Here is a 22,735-nt window from a genome sequence, read left to right as displayed (position 1 = left end):
GAGAGGAATACCTTTGGACCGCTGTAAAACCATTTAAATGAACTAGATTTAGACTATTTAGCTTTATAAAATATAGAAGAGAAACAGTTGCGTTTAACAGATACTACCAATCATGTAGGAGGACGGCCTGCGGGGGTATAGATTTTAGTTCAAAATCAAATTACGTAAGAAAAAAATACCAAAAAATCCCACACAATCCGGCGCAGAGGAGACATCAGTGCATCAGTTCTCATCCAGGCAGTGAACTGAACCTGGAAACTTTGGGTTATGGGGCTAAAGCTGTTTATTGACTTTGTTTTTGTTCTAGTTTAAGAAAATTCTTTTTTGTACAAGCCGCTCCTGAATAAATAAATCAGGTCGTTTTCACACTGCCGCCAAGAAGAAGCAACTTTCAGGGAGGGTATTGACTAAAACGATATTTTTCTACATTTTTAAGGTGATCAAAAGATGGGAATCCAACAGAAATATTCCAAAACACGTCTTTAAATGTATTTGTTGAGGTTTAAGTAACAGACAAATGTGGAATTATTAATATCACCCCCCAAAAGTCCAGAAATATCACTTGAACCTCTTGTTTGAGCTCTATTTGTAGCACTTTTTTTGCAACACTTTTACAGCCAGACTATTTAAAGAGTATGAAGTGTGAGAACCATATGGAAACAACTGCCTCGGAGAATTGTTTTTTTTTCTCTCATGGTTCAACTTCTATTAGGAAAATTAAGTTACTGCCTCCCACTCATTTGGTACTTTTCCAGGCCACATTTAATAAAGTTTAGCTGAAGATAATGGAGGCAGCGAGGTGAAGATGCTGTGAGCTGAAAATGTGACAGTTGGAGCAAAGAGAAAACAACACGAGTTATTTTTAATGTTTAACCAGGTTCATTTTCATAATAACGTCACAGTGAACTTTACTCTGCAGGTTCTTCACTCAGGGTTCAAAATCTGCTCCATGGACCTTCTGTCACGAATAAGAGAAGCCCATGGAAAGTCTGGATGAAATGGTCCAGAGCTGCAGAGTGCAACTTCAGGTCACACTCAGGTCACATCCTTCTCCTGTGTCCTCTGTCACTCAGGTCACATCCTTCTCCTGTGTCCTCTGTCACTCAGGTCACACTCAGGTCACATCCTTCTCCTGTGTCCTCTGTCACACTCAGGTCACATCCTTCTCCTGTGTCCTCTGTCACTCAGGTCACACTCAGGTCACATCCTTCTCCTGTGTCCTCTGTCCTCTGTCACACTCAGGTCACGTCCTTCTCCTGTGTCCTCTGTCACTCAGGTCACACTCAGGTCACATCCTTCTCCTGTGTCCTCTGTCCTCTGTCACACTCAGGTCACGTCCTTCTCCTGTGTCCTCTGTCACTCATGTCACACTCAGGTCACATCTTTCTCTTGTGTCCTCTGTCACACTCAGGTCACACTCAGGTCATACTCAGGTCACACTCAGGTCACATCCTTCTCTTGTGTCCTCTGTCACACTCAGGTCACACTCAGGTCACACTCAGGTCATACTCAGGTCATACTCAGGTCACATCCTTCTCATGTGTCCTCATAAAAAACGCATATTACATAATATACACTTCAATAATTGTTTTAATTGATAACAAAAATAAAAGTGTTAATCACCTTTGACCAGACTGCTAAAGCAAGTTGGAGCTGCTGAGGCTGATGTGCTCAGGTCACATTCAGGTCACGCTCAGGTCACACTCAGGTCACACTCAGGTCACATTCAGGTCACGCTCAGGTCACACTCAAATCATTTTCTGTTGCATCCAATTGAAAATCTTAAGCATTATTAGCCAATAAAAATATGAAGAGAAACTTTTAGTTACCAGTAAAAATATATTAACAAAAAGCAATATATTAAGCCTACGTAACAAATGTAACTCAACATTTGTAACATTTTCTCATATCAGTTCAGAAAAAACGATCCTAAAGTTACTTTTTTAATACATTTACCACTGAAACTGATGTAACGTCAGTAAAACCTCAAGGCAAGATTCAGGAAGATTTCTACATCAAAAAAAGTAAAAAACATTTGTCAAAAACAGCTCTCAGTTCAATTTATTTATTTTTTACAATGGTCAACATGATATGAGGCACAAACATACACACACACAACATACACACATACACATTTACACACTCACGCTTCATACAAACACACACATAACATACACACATGCACATTTACACACTCACGCTTCATACAAACACACACATAACATACACACACTCACATTTACACACTCACGCTTCATACAAACACACACATAACATACACACATGCACATTTACACACTCACGCTTCATACAAACACGCACATAACATACACACACTCACAGGAAAGGGGCGACAGATAAGAAACGTGGCCTTAACCAAAATGACCGGAACATCGCTGTTATCTTCCCTTAAGCGATGTATTATATTTGTATAATGTCCACACGTCCTAAGAAGCTCTGGACGCTTATGGAGTGGGGGGCGTCGCTTATGGAGTGGGGGGCGTCGCTTATGGAGTGGGGGGCGTCGCTTATGGAGTGGGGGGCGTCGCTTATGGAGTGGGGGGCGTCGCTTATGGAGTGGGGGGCGTCGCTTATGGAGAGGGGGGCGTCGCTTATGGAGAGGGGGGCGTCGCTTATGGAGTGGGGGGCGTCGCTTATGGAGAGGGGGGCGTCGCTTATGGAGTGGGGGGCGTCGCTTATGGAGAGGGGGGCGTCGCTTATGGAGAGGGGGGCGTCGCTTATGGAGTGGGGGGCGTCGCTTATGGAGTGGGGGGCGTCGCTTATGGAATGAGCTCTCCCCATTTTCTGCAACAATGAAAAACCGTTATCTCGCCAAAGTAACACTACAGAATTCTGAAAAATCTAAAAGAACAACATACAAAAAAAGAAAAAGGTGCACACTCGCAGCTGACAACCACCAACCGGAGCAATTTCTCCTTTTCACAGCTGGTCACGGGCGCCATGGCAACCCCACTGTCAGGCAAATAAAGCGCGAGACAATCGATCTGGCTGTGGCCATGATTATTTCGGAGGAGAAGGGTGAAAGTGTCCAGTGGAAAGGGGAATTGGCCGGGGCACGTGTGAAGGGTCCGCGGCCCGAGGAAACCACTTTATAGAGGGAGAAGGGATATGGGGTAGGGGGCAGGGGACGTGATGTACCACTGTGTAGGAGTGTACTAAGAGAAAGTGTGGACTGGCATTCTAATCGAAGTGGAAGATGGTGGAGACGCAAAAACTGGTTTGACAAAATGTAGGGTTTTTAATGATTTAATATATACTTAAAAGGTAATAAATATTGCAAAAAATGACATCCGTAAGCTTTTAAAATATAATTGAAGAGAGTTGATTTTTGCTTCATTTATGCTTGTTTCACTTGACAAGCCAACTAATAAAAAAAATATTAAAGACTAACTAGCCCACTACTAAAATAATCATTAGTTGCAGGCCTAGTTTCAGCCCAAAAAACATCATCGGTCTTGTATTTCTGCACTAAAATGACTTTCACTGCAAACACTTGGAAACATTTGCATTGACCGGAGAATTATTTTGGTCGAAGAGTCCCAGCTCGTCTCATATAGTCCGTCTATCTCCAATAAGCATCGTGTTCCTGTTGCTAAATGTCTGCTAAAACATTATTCTGCATGGTTTATGATTATTGCTGCCAGCAGAGGGAGCTCTAATGCAAAACCATTGGCTTAGAATGTTGGGGCTTTGGTTTTAAAATGCGTTTTCCTCTCAAAGGCATTAAGTTCTAAAACATGGAATACAAACACCAAGATAACAAAAAAACATGTTTAAAAGCCAAAAGAAGGGCAAAATAATCCATGATTTGACTTTAAAGCAGAGGTTCACCTTCATTTTTCATTGATTTGACAGAAACGGCTCAATTGCCACCAAACTGTTTGCCAAAGATGGAAGATGGAAAGTAGCAGTAGCTAAATCTGGTGCAAATCATCTTTTCTTTGTAAGATTAATGAATTTGTACATGGTCCCTGTCAAATAAAGAAGAAAGAAAGAAAGAAAGTCATGTACTTAAGGCTAATTTGCAGCTCTTGTTCCTGCAGACTTTTAAAGATAGTAATAGACACAGAAAACACTGTACAAAAAAAAGTTGGTAAAAGGTTCAACTTTTCCAGTGCAAAGTAAAACTCAACCAACCCTGAAAAACAAACAACTCAAACAGTCCTTTGATTCATTCAGGCAAGTTCGTTTTTTAATCGTTCAGGTATGAAAAGCTGTTTTCTGTTCCTAAACGCTGTGGTATAGTCTTAAAGTGGAACTAAACACCTGAAGTCCTCCCACAACCACATTTCAAACAGAGCAGCTAAACTGGACAGTGCCTGGAGGACAAAAGAACAAGCTGCAAATGCACCGAGTTTGCACTAATGTTGCCAAAAATGACTAGGAACCGTAGATAATGCCTTTAAAACACCACATACACAGTTTAGTAACGGAACAAGTGGATTTAATGATTAGTCTCACTTTAAGCGCTGCACTATAAGAATGTTTAGTGAGAGTTTTTCACTTCGATGGCCTCATTTATGCCCATGTTTGATTCATTGGGTTTATCAATAAACTCTGCGCTGCACTTTGAGAATCCAGCACACGAGTTACACGATTAAAGTGAAGATCCGTGTCTGTACTCTCAAGTTATGTGCTCTTTATGGAAAGTATAAATCTGGAGTTTATCACTGCCCTGTCCTGAAGATGATCTGGTTAAAGATGAGCTTTTTTTTCTTACTTTTGTTTTCTTCATTCTCAAAGTCAGACTTCTACGGCTTCTGAGCAGGACACTCAGTAATGACCCTCATTCACACACACGCTTGTCCTAGAATATATTAAAATATTCAAATAAAATGATATTTCCCTGACTCCGACATGAACATGAAGAAATCTGCATGTGGAGTCGATCTTCAGAGCTATGTTAAACACAAACAGAGCTCAGGCCTCACAGACGACAGCTACAGTCCTGCATCAAGATGAAAGTGACGCAGACGCTGTGCAGAGGTTCAAGAGCAGAAGTCCCATTAAGCAGGTCAAATAAATATTTATGTAGATATTCTGCAAATATTTATTTTTCATTGTGTAGTGACATAGTGCTTTTTTTTCCTATTATTTTTTTTTTATTCAGGTCAAGGCTCCACTACACGCTCCAAAAGCCCAAAGGTGAAACAAGGAGGACGCCTCACGGCCTTTTCTGTTTGCTACATGGATCATTTAAGTTCAGCTTTTTAATTCATTTGAAACACTTTAGTTGTTTATAGAAAGCGTAAAAGGTAAGAAACCCAAAAACAAACAAACAAACAAACAATATATACAGTGTTTTCTTCATTTTAGACGTGAAAAAGTATTCGCAGCTCCCAGTGTTTTCTTTTCTGTGGAAAGGTCCAAATGTCTCTACCTCTGTCCTAGGACATTACCGGCTCTGCTCGGTTCAGACTCTGTATCAAAAACACCTCTAGTTCGGAGTCTTTGCATTTGAGGGCGTAAACTTGAAACTCATTGACACAAGGCAAATTTCAACAAAAGCTTAAAGCCAAAAATGTTTCATGACAAAAGCCTCAAACATTAAACAAAGGAGAGCTAAAGTTAACAGTACCTACAGTTTGAAAAGATACTGGGGTCACAAACGCGTCCACAGCCCTGTACACGGTCCCACTCTGGCTCTTGTCCTTCATATAGACTGAGCACATTCTCATCGTGAGCTGCATTCGTGCATTGGGGAATAACTTGGAACATCTTAATATACATTCTCTGCATATTCCCGGTAATTTGCCCAGGAAATTGCCAGATCAAAAATGCTGGGAAATCAGTTCTAACTCTGTTCACACATGACCCTGTTCTGGAAAAATGCAGGTAAATTCCCAGGTCTGCGTGTGTGAACAGTATACTGCACAATCATTACTTTATCAGACACTGCCCTGCACTGGGAAGTATCTTTGTACATAAACTTCAAAGGCTATTTTTAACTACAGTCGCTACAGTTTGAGCTTTTCATGTGGAAAAAGCAGAAAGAAAAAAAACAAAGGCACATCACTCACCAGGCTGCGGGGTGAGAGAGGGAGTGAGGGATGAGAGAGAAAGAGGAAGAGAGAGGAAGAGGGTGAGAGGGGGTTAAGAGAGAGAGATAAAGAGCATCACTATGGGGCCATAACCTGATATCAGCATGTATTATGGCTGTGTCAGGTACAGTTTGATTTCAACCTCTCTGCTCCCGCTGATGAGTTTATAAGTGCACTTTCTGGTTAGTGGATGATAAAAATGCTTTGTAATTTGACACAGATAGAAACCAGCAGTGTCCTGTTGACCTTAACAGAGCTGCACCGGGTTTGTACTGTCCAAAAAAATTAGAAAAACAAAACACAAAACGGAATTAGTTCATTTTAAACGGTTTGCAGTGGTCCAAAGTTGTTCCTCACTGACTTTATGCATCTCAAAATATTTTCACAACGTTTGGAGACAAGAGCGGAGCTGTCACGGTAATGCTAACGACAACTAGCATGCTAACAGCGCACTTCCAGGTTCACGGATTATTAAAAAATTGAAATGGAATAAGACAGAATGCTGCAGACTCATTTTTAACCTAAGAGCAGTTTTTAAAATATATCTACTCGGGCAAAATAAATTTAGCTTTAATTAAAAAAATAATAATAATAATAAAATATAAATAATAATAATAAAATATAAATAAATAAAATAAAAAATTGAATAAATAAATAAATAAATACAAATTAAAATAATAAATAAATAAATACAAATTAAAATAATAAATAAATAAAATAAAATAAAAAATATATAAATCAAATAAAATGGATACAGCCTCTTTAAAATACTTCAACTTGAGCATCTGAAAATATCACCATTCATAATCTGTGTATAGCAACCCAACCAATACATATTTTCTAATTATTCTTCTGGATGAATAAACGATCCTCTCTACATACAGATCTATAAAAACCTCATTTGCAACTCACTGGTTTCTGTTTACTTTTTTGCATCGTTTGGTATGCCAACTTTTTTGCATTTAACATAGAAAAACCTCAGGCAAAACAGTTTCACACGCCAACCTTGAGAACGGGAGTAGTCAGAGCTGTAATAGCGGTGTTGAGCAGTGAATTATCCAGGGCCTAGCGAAGCTGCAGTCAAGCGTGAAAACACACCGAAAATGATATTGCTTCATATTATCCGCAGATGACAATGCTAATAGGTGCTAGCTTTCTTCTTCTCTACACTGTCAGAAGGATGTAGTAAACCTGACAGGCGCGTTGTGTGCCGGTGACACAGATCGTCGCTCCCTTCAGGTGTTCGGTCGTCGCGCTCCATTGCCGTCAGCTAATTACGCTCGTCGCCGTGGAGACCAGATGAGCAGGGCATCCCCGAGTCCGGTGACAGCTGTCGGAGAATTAGCATAGCTCTCCAAGGTACTGAATGCTGTTTTTCATTCAGGGACTCACTCAACAGTTGTGTGACTATACCTTTTATCAGCTCAGTAGGAGATGGTTTGGTTTCCTTTTTTTGGAGTTAAATTGTAAACGAATATTAATAATGCATTGGATTTATATAGTGTCGTTCAAGAAACCTAAAGCACGGTTACCAATCTGCGCCATCAGCCTCTCCGACCACCACTAACACTCACATATCTCATTTTTACTAAGGCAATGTGAGTGAAGTGTCCTGCCTAAGTACACAACAACAGTACTGACTAGAGCAGGGGTGTCCAAACTAAGGCCCCGGGGCCAAATGCGGCCCTCAGACCAGTTTTTATTGGCCCTCAAACCTCCTGCTGAACTGACCTAATTGATCATAAGTAGTACTTTTAACAGCAAATTCAATTATTTCTAACAGTATAACCTCAAACATCACATTGCAGTGAGATACAGATCTAAAATGAATGTGTTTCGAGCTTTATTAATACACAGTGGCTACGTCAAAGCTGTGTTTAAAGTACCAATCTTGTTCAAATCACACAGCATCGGACATTGGCTAGAGGGTAAGGACTTTAAACATTTCATAAACATTACTGAAATCGAATTTACTGATAATAAATACAGTAAAATCTCCTCAGTTTGGGTTGCCAGATTCTAAAACTAGATATAATAAACACAAAATGCTTCAACCACACGGCAGTTTGTTGCAGCTTTAACTCGTAAGTAAACATCAGACTAAGCCAATATTTTGAACTAAATCTAATAAAAATGAAATCTGGAAACCTCTGGCCAGTTCATTTTTAACACATTTTCATCACAAATCATCCTGTAAATGTGTTATTTGTTCCTTAGCATGTCTGTCATAATATTATACATGTATTTTATAGATAAGACTCATGCAGCAACACACGGAGCTACAGGTTTAAAACTATTTGCTTCCTTATCTGCATTATTTCCATAACACAACAGGTCAAAATACATTATTCAAATATTTTACTCTGCAGAGATAAGACAGCGTCATCGCAAATGTGCACTGACATTTGTGCAACTGGAATTTAAATATACATACTAAATAGAGAAAAACAAAACAAACTCAACTCTATTCGTAAAAATATCATATGATTTCCAGTGTAATCCTTCTTTACAGGGTTTATAGCTAGTTTGAAAGCAGTTATAGAATACAAATGTGGTAACTCTTTCTATTCTAACCTTACAATAGAAACTGGAGATGCCGGAATGAAAAAAAATGTAACGATTATTGTGAGAAGAGCCACGGTTTTCGTCTATTTACACCATTCTTCAAGGACGTGAGCGACTTATGAACTTAAACTTTCTTAATAAAAGTGTGACCTGCAGGATTAAAAAAGTACTTTCCTCTAAAGAAGGGGCATTAAACTTCTATTTATCGCTCAAACATAACATATTTAGATCACACTGTCACCTTTTCTCATGCTGACGTTGCTATATTTGCTTTAGTTTAATCCCCGTGCTCCTCGTGCTCACTCCTCCTTCAGAACACTTTTGTGAGCGGTGTCGTACAGCAGGTTCACGGTCATTGTGCGTGCCTTCAGTGTCTCCTGTATCGCTAGCTAACTGCGCCCTAGAGTAGCTTGTTCAGAGTGGAGTGAATCGCCCCACTACAGTTATGACAGTGACTGCAGGAGAGAGCGAGTGAGAGGTCGGGAGAAGGCAACGCACTCCTCCAAAATATGTTTGAGAGCCACGAGTAAAAAGGGCTGAACGATTTGGAGAAAAGATGGAATTGCAATTTTTCTGGCGAGTATTGTGACTGGATGTGATTTTATTGTAATATTAGGATTTAGTTCAAAGTTCTCCTGTCGTTGGACCAAACCAAACCCCTCCGCCTTAACGTAGTGGAGGGGTTTGAGCACCCGAATGGAGCTTTGTTGGTAGAGTCACCCATGGCAAATAGGTCCCCGGTGGCTGGTGAGACTAAGTGCGGTTTAAAAGACCTTTATGATGAGCACCGAATCAAGGCTAGTTATGTCACTCGGACTGGAGTCACCGAGGCCCCACCCTAGAGCCACGCCAGGCAACATGGGGCCGTTCCTCCCGTGGACCCACCACCCGCAGGAGGATCAGTAAAGGGGCGGTGCAGAGGGATCTGGGTGGCGGGGGCCTCAACAACAGGATCTCCACAAACAGAAATTGGCTATTGGTCTATTGCCCCACAACTTTGTCACCACATGATGGAGTCCACCCCGGTGAACGAGAGGGTTGCGTCCCTGTTGTGTCGGACTATGGGTTGAACAACAGTGCAGAGTACCCGGCCTTCTTGGAGTCCCTGGGAGGGGTCCTGAACAGTGTACCGAACCTGAGCGATATTCTGTTATTGGACTTCTGTTCTAGTCCAAAACGAACACCAGGTTCAAGCACAGGGTTGCCCGGTGCATGTAGCACTGACGGACAGTCCGTACAGTGCTCGTTTCACTGTAGATAATGACAAACTCTTACCAGCTTCAGCAGCATCTTCACAAGGTCTTTTGCTTTTGTTCTTGGGTTGATTTGCACATTTTGGACCAAAGCACGTTCAAATCTGGGACACAGAACGCGTCTCCTTCCTGAGTGGTCAGATGGCTGGGCGTTCCCATCGAGTTTATACTTGTGTATAATTGTTTGAACAGATGAACGTGGCACCTTCAGGCATCTGGAAATTGCACCAAGGATGAACCAGACTTGTGCAAGTCCACATTTCATTTCCTGATATCTTGGCTGATTTCTTTTGACTTTCCCATGATGTTACACAAAGAAGCAGTGTGTTTCAGGTGAGCTTCAAATACATCCACAGATGTCTCTAATGAACTCAAATGTCAATAAACCAGAAGCTTCCAAAGACATGACATCATCATCTGGGTTTTCCCAAATTGTTTAAATGCAGAGTAATCTTACTGTAAACTTTTGGCTTTGAAGAAAGTAATCTCTCATTATTCAGGCATTTAGCAAATGGAAATAATTTTGGTAATCCTAATTGAAGTAAAACAGGAAAAGTTTAGTCTGATTTCATTTCAGACGGTGAGGAAAAAAAAGTGTGTGTCCTTTTATACAGTGTATGTAAACTTCCGGTTTCAACTGTTTGTCTGCGGAGGAACGTTCAACAGTTTCCATGGTGACACAAATGCACACAATAGGAGATAACTTTTAAGATCTTCTTGATTGTTTGACTTTCAACAATGTGAGAGTGACTAACTTAAAAAGTGAAGGTTGTAGTTACATTTAAGTCAGTTGTTCATGGTCAGATTTTGCTCAGATCAAAGTCTAACAGAGCCTCAGACAGAGCAGTGCCTCGAGTTGGGTTCATCCCCCAGTGAATGTTGACGACATCAGCTGCAAAATATCAATACACGCACTTCCTCTTTCTTTCTACAATCCATTCATAACCTTGTGCTACAAACTGGACTGTCAGGATTTTTTTGTGCGATTTCACACTCACAGAAAAATCAATTTTATGATGCTTCCATTAATCAGTTTGGGACAGAGCTAAGCGTAGATTTTACAGAAGAAACATTTTATCAATACTGGACCCACACCACAGCAGCAGAGCCATCAGCCTCCTCAGCCTTTCCTGCTCTTCACCACCAGCCTTGTGCCTCGTGACAGCCAGAGCCATTTTCTGATGTTATTCCAAATATTCAGCCTGGTGCAGTTTGAATTATCTGAACAAAAACATTCAAAATGGCAACTGCACTGCTCTTTTGTCTATTAAGAGCAAAGCAGGACCAGACATAATTTCTAACAAAAAAAACAAAAACAAAACTGATCTGCATGTCAATTTAAAATGCATATGACAGATTTCCATGTTTTATTACCTGGTTTGGTGGGATAGTACCTGTACTAAATATTTATCATAGTTTTACATCATTTAAATGGCTGTTTCTGGAAAAAAAAATGAAAGGAAAAGTAGTAAAAGTCAAAGTTAAATCTGTCAACTGGACACAAAGTTGTAGGAGTGAAGTTGTTTCACTGCCCGTCCAAGCCACTTCTTCAGTTCTGGCCAGATTCCCGCTGGACACTGCCTTATATCTGTCTGAAGGGAGGAGCTAACTACACTGTGACTGTTCTCTTTGTTTCCTTTGTTTGCTTTGGGTCTGGGGGTGGAGTTATAGGTGGGGGACAGGTGATGTCTAAGGCCCCATTCCTGCTCAAAGAAGGATCGTCTTTCCTCACAAAAAATAGCTTCTTTAACTCCTCTCTCAATCCCTTTCTTTTCTCTGGCTAAGAAAGAAAGAGTGCAAAAATACAGGAAGTAGCGGTGAGTGTTATGTTGGGATACTTCTAACTACAACAATATAAATTCAAGTAGTCGGTGACATCACGTAAGACTGGCCTGATTATAAACCTCTGGCTGCCGAGGTGAAGCTTGAAGTGTGGATACCTGTTAGACCAGACGGGTCAAACTCAAATTCACACTGGGGCAAAATTTAAAACTGAGACAAATTCACGGCCCAAACTCGACATTTATTAAAAATTGACTGCACCTGATATGCAGAGTTTAACCTTTTCACGTGAAGTTTTTTCATATGTAGCTCAATTTGCTACATTCAGATTTACTCTGCGCACCATCGTACAAGCAAAGCATTCTGGGATTTGTAGTATTAGTGGTGCGATATACCGGCGGGTCAGCACTAATTCACATTTGATATGATCTCACAGGCTAAATATAATTACACCGTGTGCCAGCTTTGGTCTCTGGGCCTGAGTTTGACATATGTGTGTTAGACCAATCACACTACAGACGCCCTTCTCCACAATCACTCTCTTCTTTAGTCTTTAGGTACTACAGCTCTATCCGAAATGTGGTTCTGGGCGGAGTTTATGTATTTAGTCCCACTTTAATAACGTTTTAGTGAAATTAGTCGTCTAACCTGCCATATGCGCTTTACATCAACACATGATTAATCAAGCTGAAAACTATTTTGGAGTGAACGCAGAGTAATACGGTGAGAATTCCTCTTTTTGGCTCACCGTACTGAATATTTTCCATACAACAAATCCATACTGAATCAATTTGCTTCAATCCACCTCGCTCTCTTCTATCTGAATTGACCTAAGATCTTGGTTCTTTACATAACTTAGCTCCTGGCATCTCTAATGTAAAAAACCATAAGATCACTCAAAAGTCAGCAGTCCACATACACCGCACAGCAGGCTATCCAGTAATATGCACAACCGTCTCATCGGGGCCTGTTGTGGAGTGGAGGAATGTACATAGAAACAAGCCTGAGGGGCTACAGAGTCTATACTAGCCTTAAAAATGTGAAAAAACAAGTTATTCCTCACTTATCTAATGCATTCCGAACATCTAATTATGCACCGTGATGAATTTACAAGAGTTTCTCACAACTTTCACACCAGAACGGACTTCAGAACTAGCACGCTAACGGCCATTTCCTGATTATCGGACAATAAAACGCTTTCCAAACAGATGCAGACAGCACGCAGCGGACTCATTTTGACCTCAAGAACTGATTATACAATATTTACGCACACAAATACATGAAAAAATTGAGTGCAGAGCTTTTAACGGCATGTGAGAACGAGAGAAAAGGATGCACTTACTGTTCATTAGTAGTCACGCATTGATAATTTATATAAGTAAAACATTTGCTATTAAGTGTAAGGCCTATAAAATAAACGGAATGTGAGATGTGACGCTTCCAGGGTTATAGATAATACGGCGGAACTTGATTATCTGATTAATAGCGCGCTTTTAATTTTGGAATTACACCCGACATTAATCAACAACTACGCGTAACAAATATACTCCGGTGTCAGGAAAAACAGCTTCGTCACGTCGACAACTTAGCATCTCCGTCGAGACAAGCAGATGGCCAGAAAAGTGACTTAACGCACCTTTAAGTTTGACAGTAACGCGCAAAAAAAAATAAAAAAGTCGATCAATAAATATGTGTCACAAACAGGAAATAAACAACTTTTCCACATTGACAACTTGCAAACTCCGTGGAGACAGGCAGGTGGCGCCCTCTCCGTCAGAAAACTTTCATCGTGCGCTTATACGTTTGAAAGTTACACCCATCATTCAACAACTATGCCTGATAAATATACCCGTCTGGCAGGAAAAACACGACTGAATAACCTCTACTGACTAAGTGCAATTAAATTATAAATAGCCCAGACGCACTTGCTGTAGAACAGACAGTAGTGGTGCATTCAGGGGCCTGTCGGAACTTTTCCACTCCGGCGAACATTGGCGAGGGTGATTCAATGCTCCGTGACACCAATTAGTGGGGTAAATAACAGCCCAGGCAGTAGAGTCAGTCCCGCAAGTGGTATAGTGTTATCAAAGTGATTTATTTTCACCGTTTCAGCTGTGGAATCAGAGGAGCACGTTCAGAGTATCAATGGTCTGGCTCCTCCTCTTCTTCTTCTTCTTCTTCTTCTTCTTCTTCTTCCTCCTCCTCCACGCTCCAGTAACAAGTAGGTATCATAAAAACATAAAGCCGTGACTTAACTTTCAGGTTATCAATGGTCTGGCTCCTCCTCCTCCACGCTTCAGTAACCAGCAGGCATCATAAAAACATAAAACCGCCGACTAACCGCAGCGAAGGAAGAGGAGACTTAATAATTATAATGTGCACTTTTGCTATAGCGGCGTAAAGGAAAGTGCAACAAAACAGAGCTGCAAGATTAATCGCGCTCCAACGAATGCAATTAGAAAACTGTAAAGGTTGGGATTTTTTAAGATAAATTATTTCCTCAAAATACCCTGTGTACGGCGTAAAAAAAACCAAAAAAAAAACAAACTGCAAACCCTGTACTTTAAATCCGCACAAAAATGCTCAGAAATGTGATTTTTGTATTTGTTTGTCGGGTTATGTGTCAGTGTTTTGTCAATTTCACTGGACATTAAAACAAAAATTGCAAATCTAATCACAATTTCAAAACCACAACGGTAATAAAATACTTTAACACACAAATATTAAGGAGTAACTAAGTGTGAAATAAGTATGAGTAACTATACACAACACAATCGCTAATTAAGTGTTATTTAAGGTCACAATTATGTAGTTATTACGCCTGAATCATTATGAATTAAGCGTTTGTTCATTATTAATTAAGTCTTTGTTTATGCTTTATTAAGGCTAAATAGGGTATAGTTATTATAAAGTTCTAAAATACTAGTACTTTCTCTAGTACTGCCTAGTTCTGATATAGATAAAGCTCTAAAAGTTTTCAGGAAATTGTCATATTTGGGATTTTATTTAAGGAGTAACTAAGTGTGAAATAAGTATGAGTAACTAGACACAACGCAGGCCAATTCATCGCTAATTAAGTGTTATTTAAGGTTGCAATTAAGTAGTTATTAAGCCTGAATCATTAATTGTCTGTTCATTATTAATTAAGTCTTTGTTCATTATTAATTCAGTCTTTGTTTATGCTTTATTAAGGCTAAATAAGGTATAGTTATTATAAATTGTTACTTAAAACACTTTTCAGGAACTTGTCATATTTGGGATTTTATTTCAATATAAACGTAGCCGAGTCAAATATTTAAAAAAATTACGTAACAAGAAGCAGTTGCAATTTTCTGCCTAGCCAATAGATGTCACTGTAGTACACGGGTGATGCAGTAGTCGCTTGACGTCGCACGCGTGATGTCATAAAAGCGCGACAGCCAAGCGCCTCAGTGAGAAACGGACAGAGAACAGTGCTGAAGTAGGAAAAATGTTAGTTTGAATGGGTTTTGAGCACAAAAATAATCTTTAATATTGATAACCAATGCTGTAATGAGCGTCTCGTTTTGAGATTATTCATTTAGTTTGTAGAACCGAGGATTGACTCAGATTGACTCAGATTGATTCAGATTAACCATCATGTGAACGTAACAGAAAGACGGAGCTGCGTGACGGCGCGAGGGTTAAACTCAAATTGGATGTAATTGCTCAGAATGTTTCAGAATGTTTTATTATTTTGTGATCTTGTACGTGTGTGATTGATTCAGACGGGAGATCGCACTGTCCAGGGATCTTTCGTGCGCTGGGTTTTTTTCTGTCCGCCATTTTAAAGCGAGCTGAAGTTCACCGTTAACCGTAATTCCATTTCTAAGTAGCGTTTATTCCATGTTTTGTTATATGTCTTCTATCTTTAGTCTTTATTAATGCTGTTCTCCTGATGGGAACAATCGGGAAATTAAAGATCCACATTATTTTTTGGAGTTGCTGGTGTCTGGTCTATTCATTTTACACCTGACCACATATATAATTACTCAAAAATACTCAAAAAAAGCCTCAATAGTAGTTTCCATTCATGCCTGGTAGCATTTTTGACAAATCTATACTGCGAACATACAGCTACTACTCATTTTACTCATCTACAAGTACAAAAACTTCAATAACTTCACAAGTAAAACCTATTTCCAACCTCAAAGTACTGGAAATACAACATATGCAGTAAGCACCTAGAACTTTGAATACAATTACACGTTCAGACATAGATTCTCTTATGTACGTGATTGTTTTGGGTGTACAGGGCGTGACCGGAGCAGCGGGTGTTGGTGATCTTACACCGGGGACAGAGGAGATGCGTTTAAGCCCTGGGCAGGAGCGGCGAGCGGTGGAAACGCCGATAGCTTATCTGTGATCAGGAAGTTATCGGAGCATTCGCTGGACGGCCGCGGGCTGCTCGGTCTTTTTCAACAAATATCACGTGTAGGGCTGACGTGGGACAAATTTAGTCGACAAGATGTTATCAGAATGGAAGTCGTTTTTGAGACATGCAAAATTAGATCATCAAGTATAATATAAAATGTGTAAAATAGAACAAAACTAATGAAAAAAGTGAAATATTATCGTGATCATTTGGAACTTTGTGTTTAATTTTACACATTTACTAGCATGTTTTAGCGCATTTCCAGTCAAATTAAATCAGATTTGACCAGAAAAATAAAAACTCTATATCCTGACATATTAAAAACCGTGCACTTGCGACGTTTTTGAGCAAATTTTGTCTTGCCCCAGATACAGATATATTGTACACGCAGCTCTTCAGGTCAAAATAAGTCCGTTGTGTACTGTCTGCATCCAATTATAAAGCGTTTTATTGTGCGAGAATCAGGAAGTGCACTGTTTTCATGCTAGTTTTGACAGCTATCGTCTCTGAAAGTTGTAAAAAGTGTGGTGAAAAAGTGTAGGATTGTCAGAGGAGGAAGAACTCTGGACCTCTGCTAAACTGTTTTTCACGTTTTTAATAAAGTTAAAATCTGGTACAGCTCCTTTATTTTTTTTTCATATCGTTTACTTCTAATATAGTGATGTCATATTGTCAAATTTGAGTTATATTGCTACTAAATGGTCACATCACATTGCTAGCTACTGATGTGAAGATTGGGATTAGTTCATACCGTTGACTGTTGTGTCCTTGAGCAAGACACTTTGACCCCCACTTTCAATAGTTTAAATGTCGTGTCCTCATCACAAACAGGCCCGGAGTCGTGTTTTGTTTCATCCGCACATGTTAAAACACACAAACCCTGCATATTAAGGCATTTATCAAACAGAAAACACTCTGTTCCACCTTGTGATGTCATCATGTGTTAATACAGGAAGTGCTCCACTGTGTTTTTAAACTCCACACACCTTCATTTCTAGAGTCATTTGGATGATTTCAGCTCTGGAATTGCCAAACTCTACTCGACTAAAGGTAAAACGTAGCTGCTAACTTGAAAACCACCACTTCATGACATCACAAAGTGGAACAGAGTGTTGTGAGCTTCGGAGATGTTACAGACTAATAATAAAATGTTACTCAAACACAACTCCACGTCTGTTTTTGAGGAGTTAACAGCACAAAAACATGGCTGGTGGTTTTGTGTAATATAAAACCTTTAACTGTTACACTTTTTCATCAGCTTTTTTCAAAATGTACATACAATTACATACTCAGTAGTTGAATAAAGTACATAGTAAAAATATTATTTCCAATGTTTTATCCAGGCTTTTCCAACGAGCGGCAGTGAACTACAAATGACTAACTGCTAAAGCTATATTTAGAAGACGAGACTAAACGATCCAACACGTACAGTACTTGTGAAACTGTGTGAATCCCATTTATAAACGTGAACAGACTGCCCTGAGATGAGACCCCGCCCACTGGTTAAGCTGTAAAATCGACTCCGAGAACTGCACGGTGACATTAAAAGCAGATACAGCGCAAAATGTATAAAAAATAAAACATCTACTGCACATTTTACATAGTTTTTTAACTAGCGTGACGACTAGCTTAGACATTCGCAACCACTTAGGCCTGTAAAAATCACAGAATTTTGACACGTGACGCGCAGCTGAAGTAAATATAGATGATAAACAACACTGAAACGAATTTATGCCACTGACACAAAAACCCAAGAGCAGATTTAAACCACAAAAACTATTCTAAATCTACAATATTGTTAAAAAAAATTATGAGCTGCAATAAATAAACAGCAGAATGAAACACTTTTAGTATTTAGTTTGCATCTGTAATGAGTCGCTGAAGTCGTTAATTCAACCTGTTACGGCTTAAATCTTGTCATATAGTCAAAAAATAATCCAAAATGTCCCAATATTGCAGGGAAATTGTGCACAGGATAAATACTGACGCTCAAAAATGCGGTTCCAGCTTCCATATACTGAATGATAAGATGATGAACTTACACAGTATCACAATATCAAACGCAGCACAAAGCGAGCAGACAAAACGTTTAGAAACTACAACAGGTAATACAGAATATGGCAACCAGGGACTAAACAACTGACGAACAATGTCTTATTTAACTATCAACGAAAATCTCTTCTACAACGGGGACTGAATAAGGGAAACAGACTGGGAAAATGAACTCAGGAACAGGGATAAATGATAAATGCAAGTTCAGGATTTCAGATATAGGGCTTGAGAGTTGCTTTTGACTGTTCAACAATCGAGCACGAAGCGACAGAAGAGAAGCAGGATATATAGACGACCCTGAGCTCAACAAAACGAGAGGCAGCTGCAGGGAAAACAGGGAGGCAACAAAAGAAGGGCCGGAGCAGGCTGAAAAACGGAGCCGGAACTAGGGAAAAAACATGCAAACAGGCAGGATTGTGACACAGAGTATTTATCTTTTGACAAATAAAAATATATTGTCGTACCTATATTTTACTAATTGAATGTTAAAACTGTCAGTGTGTGTTTTTTTTCACATAGTTTGTCTTTGCATTTTGGACTGAATTGTGTGTATTGATGACACAAATAGAGAGAGATTCCTTTCCAGAACTTATGACCAACCAGTTAGTAAAATAATTATAAAATTCACCAAAATAAAAATAAAACCCTTGAAAAAAACGAGGCAAGATTTTTAGTAAAACCTTAAATATAATTATGTTTTTGTGAAAATTTAACTGGTCATATACACTTTATAAATTCTACAATGTCGTGACCACAGCCTTTGGGACATTTCTGCAATTCCTCCAAAAAACTAATTAAAAAGCTTTACTCACTGCTGCAGTTCTTTGAGGGACACCGAGATCTTGAGGTCGTGTCCGAGCACGTGCAGAGTGGCCAGGATGTCGGCCCATTGCACCATCTCCCCCAGAGGACCCCCTTTGAGCACCTTCGGGCTGAACACGTCCCCCGACTCCTCCGTCAGAAAGCCCACGTGCACCAGGATCTGAGGGACGCCAAGAGAAAACGAATTTAAATTTCACTTCTATATGTTACTGCGAGATACATCATAGGACAGGGTTTTAAAAAATGATAACGTGTGGATTGATTTAAAGAAGCGTAGGGTCTTTCATCTGACTTCCATCGCTACGCCCGTCACAATAATGGCTATATCGACTTATATCGTTGAATATGTGGAAGCTGGAACAATATTTTTGGGGTCAGTATTTATCGTGTGCACATATTCTTTGCATTACTAGGAAACTTTTGGTTATTTTTTGGCAATATGGCGAGATTTGAGCTGAAGACGGTTGAATTAATAACTTCTACGACAGTGTTTCATTCTGCTGTTTATGTATTTTAGCTTTTTTTGTAACAATACTGTACATTTAGGATAGTTTTTTGTGGTTTAAATGCGCTCTTGGGTTATTACTTTAGACTTTACTTTATTGTGACAGGTCTAGTTATTGGTCGCTGTATCGGTCCGTTGTGGTAAAGAAGGAGCTGAGTCGAAAGGTAAAGCTCTCGATTTAAAGGTCAGTCTTACGTTCCCGTCCTCACCTATGGTCATGAGCGCTGGGTAATGACCGAAAGGACAAGATCGCGGATACAAGCGGCCGAAATGAGCTTCCTCCTCAGGGTGGTTGGCCTCGGGGTCCCACCGGAGGAGCTGGAGGACGTGTCTAAGCAGGGACTCCCCAGACGTCCCTCACCCCCCGACTGCTGCCCCCCGCGACCCGGCCCCGGATAAGAGGAAGAAAATGGGGCTAGTTATTGCTTTTTTTCTAAAATGTTACACAATACGGCATTAAATTGATCAGCTCTGCAGCTAGTGCCACCAGACCAAGGTCCCACGGCTCCAACGACGCGAACTTGGAAAAAAGAATGAGATCACCGGAGATAGATGGAGAAATTAAACTTTTTGTCCTGGAATATACTGTAGACAGACAGACAGATAGAATGATAGACAGACAGATAGAATGATAGACGGATAGACAGACAGACAGATAGAATGATAGACAGATAGAATGATAGACAGATAGAATAATAGAAAGATAGAATGATAGACAGACAGAAAGATAGACAGACAGATAGAATGATAGACAGATAGAATGATAGATAGAATGATAAACAGATAGAATGATAGACAGATAGAATGATAGACAGACAGACAGATAGAATGATAGACAGATAGAATGATAGAATAATAGACAGACAGATAAAATGATAGAATGATAGACAGACAGACAGATAGAATGATAGACAGATGGAATGATAGACAGACAGATAGAATGATAGACAGACAGACAGAGATAGAATGATAGACAGATAGAATGATAGACAGATAGAATGATAGACAGATAGAATGATAGACAGATAGAATGATAGACAGAATGATAGAATGACAGATAGACAGATAGAATGATAGACAGATAGAATGATAGACAGAATGATAGAATGATAGACAGATAGAATGATAGACAGACAGATAGACAGATAGAATGATAGACAGAATGATAGATAGAATGATAGACAGACAGATAGAATGATAGACGGATAGACAGACAGACAGATAGAATGATAGACAGATAGAATGATAGATAGAATGATAAACAGATAGAATGATAGACAGATAGAATGATAGACAGATAGAATAATAGAAAGATAGAATGATAGACAGACAGAAAGATAGACAGACAGATAGAATGATAGACAGATAGAATGATAGATAGAATGATAAACAGATAGAATGATAGACAGATAGAATGATAGACAGACAGACAGATAGAATGATAGACAGATAGAATGATAGAATAATAGACAGACAGATAAAATGATAGAATGATAGACAGACAGACAGATAGAATGATAGACAGATGGAATGATAGACAGACAGATAGAATGATAGACAGACAGACAGAGATAGAATGATAGACAGATAGAATGATAGACAGATAGAATGATAGACAGATAGAATGATAGACAGATAGAATGATAGACAGAATGATAGAATGACAGATAGACAGATAGAATGATAGACAGATAGAATGATAGACAGAATGATAGAATGATAGACAGATAGAATGATAGACAGACAGATAGACAGATAGAATGATAGACAGAATGATAGATAGAATGATAGACAGATAGAATGATAGACAGACAGATAGACAGATAGAATGATAGACAGACAGATAGACAGATAGAATGATAGACAGATAGAATGATAGACAGAATGATAGAATGATAGACAGATAGAATGATAGACAGACAGATAGACAGATAGAATGATAGACAGACAGATAGACAGATAGAATGATAGACAGACAGATAGACAGATAGAATGATAGACAGACAGATAGACAGATAGAATGATAGACAGACAGATAGACAGATAGAATGATAGACAGATAGAATGATAGACAGAATGATAGAATGATAGACAGATAGAATGATAGACAGACAGATAGACAGATAGAATGATAGACAGAATGATAGATAGAATGATAGACAGATAGAATGATAGACAGACAGATAGACAGATAGAATGATAGACAGATAGAATGATAGACAGAATGATAGAATGATAGACAGATAGAATGATAGACAGACAGATAGACAGATAGAATGATAGACAGACAGATAGACAGATAGAATGATAGACAGATAGAATGATAGACAGAATGATAGAATGATAGACAGATAGAATGATAGACAGACAGATAGACAGATAGAATGATAGACAGAATGATAGATAGAATGATAGACAGATAGAATGATAGACAGAATGATAGAATGATAGACAGATAGAATGATAGACAGACAGAATGATAGACAGATAGATTGATAGACAGATAGAATGATAGATAGAATGACAGATAGATAGAATGATAGATAGATAGAATGATAGACAGATAGACAGACAGATAGAGATGGATATTTTTTATTGCAGACTCGTGGTTCAGAGTAAAAACATTGCAGTTAAAATTGTAGTACAAATAAATTGATAAATTTCGTGTAGATTTCAACTCAAACTCAACCATCAAGTTGTAATTTTATGTGAAAATAAAAAAGGTCTGGTTATAAACTAGGGCATTAAAGACTCCGCTCTATAGAACATGATTTGGGGGTTTCTAGGAGCAACTCTGTGAAAACCATTTGAATATTCACTTTGATTAACACAAGTTGATGTTTTGGAAGGTTCAAAGACTCAAAACAAAACTTTAAATGAAATCCACACAGCACGGATCCAGCTCCAACGAAATACAATCACAAACTAAAAACAAAACTGGAAAGGAACTCGGCTATGGAATAATTGATATGCATAAGGCTACACGACACCAGCGTTTTAACGGCTTACGGCGAGACTAATTTGTATGCTGTTAAACCTCTAATGAAATTAACTTTATTTTAACAGATGGTGGCGTTTATTTTTGCATTCTATTTCTTCTGGCTCTGAAACTTCAAAGATAGGTCGACTCTCTGGCCATGCACCCCGCCAGGCAACGCTTTGATTCAGCTTTGACTCTTACCAAACTCGCTGGAGGTGAAAACATACTTTGTGCCTGTCAAAATGTTTCTCCCAAGCTAAGAGTAAGCAGCGGCAGATTTCAATATTTATATCATTAAAGGGGGTGTACCCGATTTTTTTC

General features: G+C 39.2%; 1 protein-coding gene across 1 annotated transcript in view; it reads right to left on the bottom strand.

Moving 5' to 3' along the window:
• The window catches only part of LOC117375487 (alpha-1,6-mannosylglycoprotein 6-beta-N-acetylglucosaminyltransferase B), a 149,838-nt gene that overhangs the window by 63,850 nt on the left and 63,253 nt on the right, over positions 1 to 22,735 (bottom strand). Inside the window, exon 8 of the mRNA XM_055223459.1 lies at positions 18,920 to 19,089. Within this exon, the coding sequence (XP_055079434.1) occupies positions 18,920 to 19,089 (170 nt within the window). The remainder of the gene's footprint in view (positions 1 to 18,919; positions 19,090 to 22,735) is intronic.

Source organism: Periophthalmus magnuspinnatus, chromosome 8, assembly GCF_009829125.3.
Source record: "Periophthalmus magnuspinnatus isolate fPerMag1 chromosome 8, fPerMag1.2.pri, whole genome shotgun sequence".
Classification (NCBI taxonomy): domain Eukaryota; kingdom Metazoa; phylum Chordata; class Actinopteri; order Gobiiformes; family Gobiidae; genus Periophthalmus; species Periophthalmus magnuspinnatus.
This window is presented reverse-complemented; position numbering and strand designations above follow the sequence as displayed.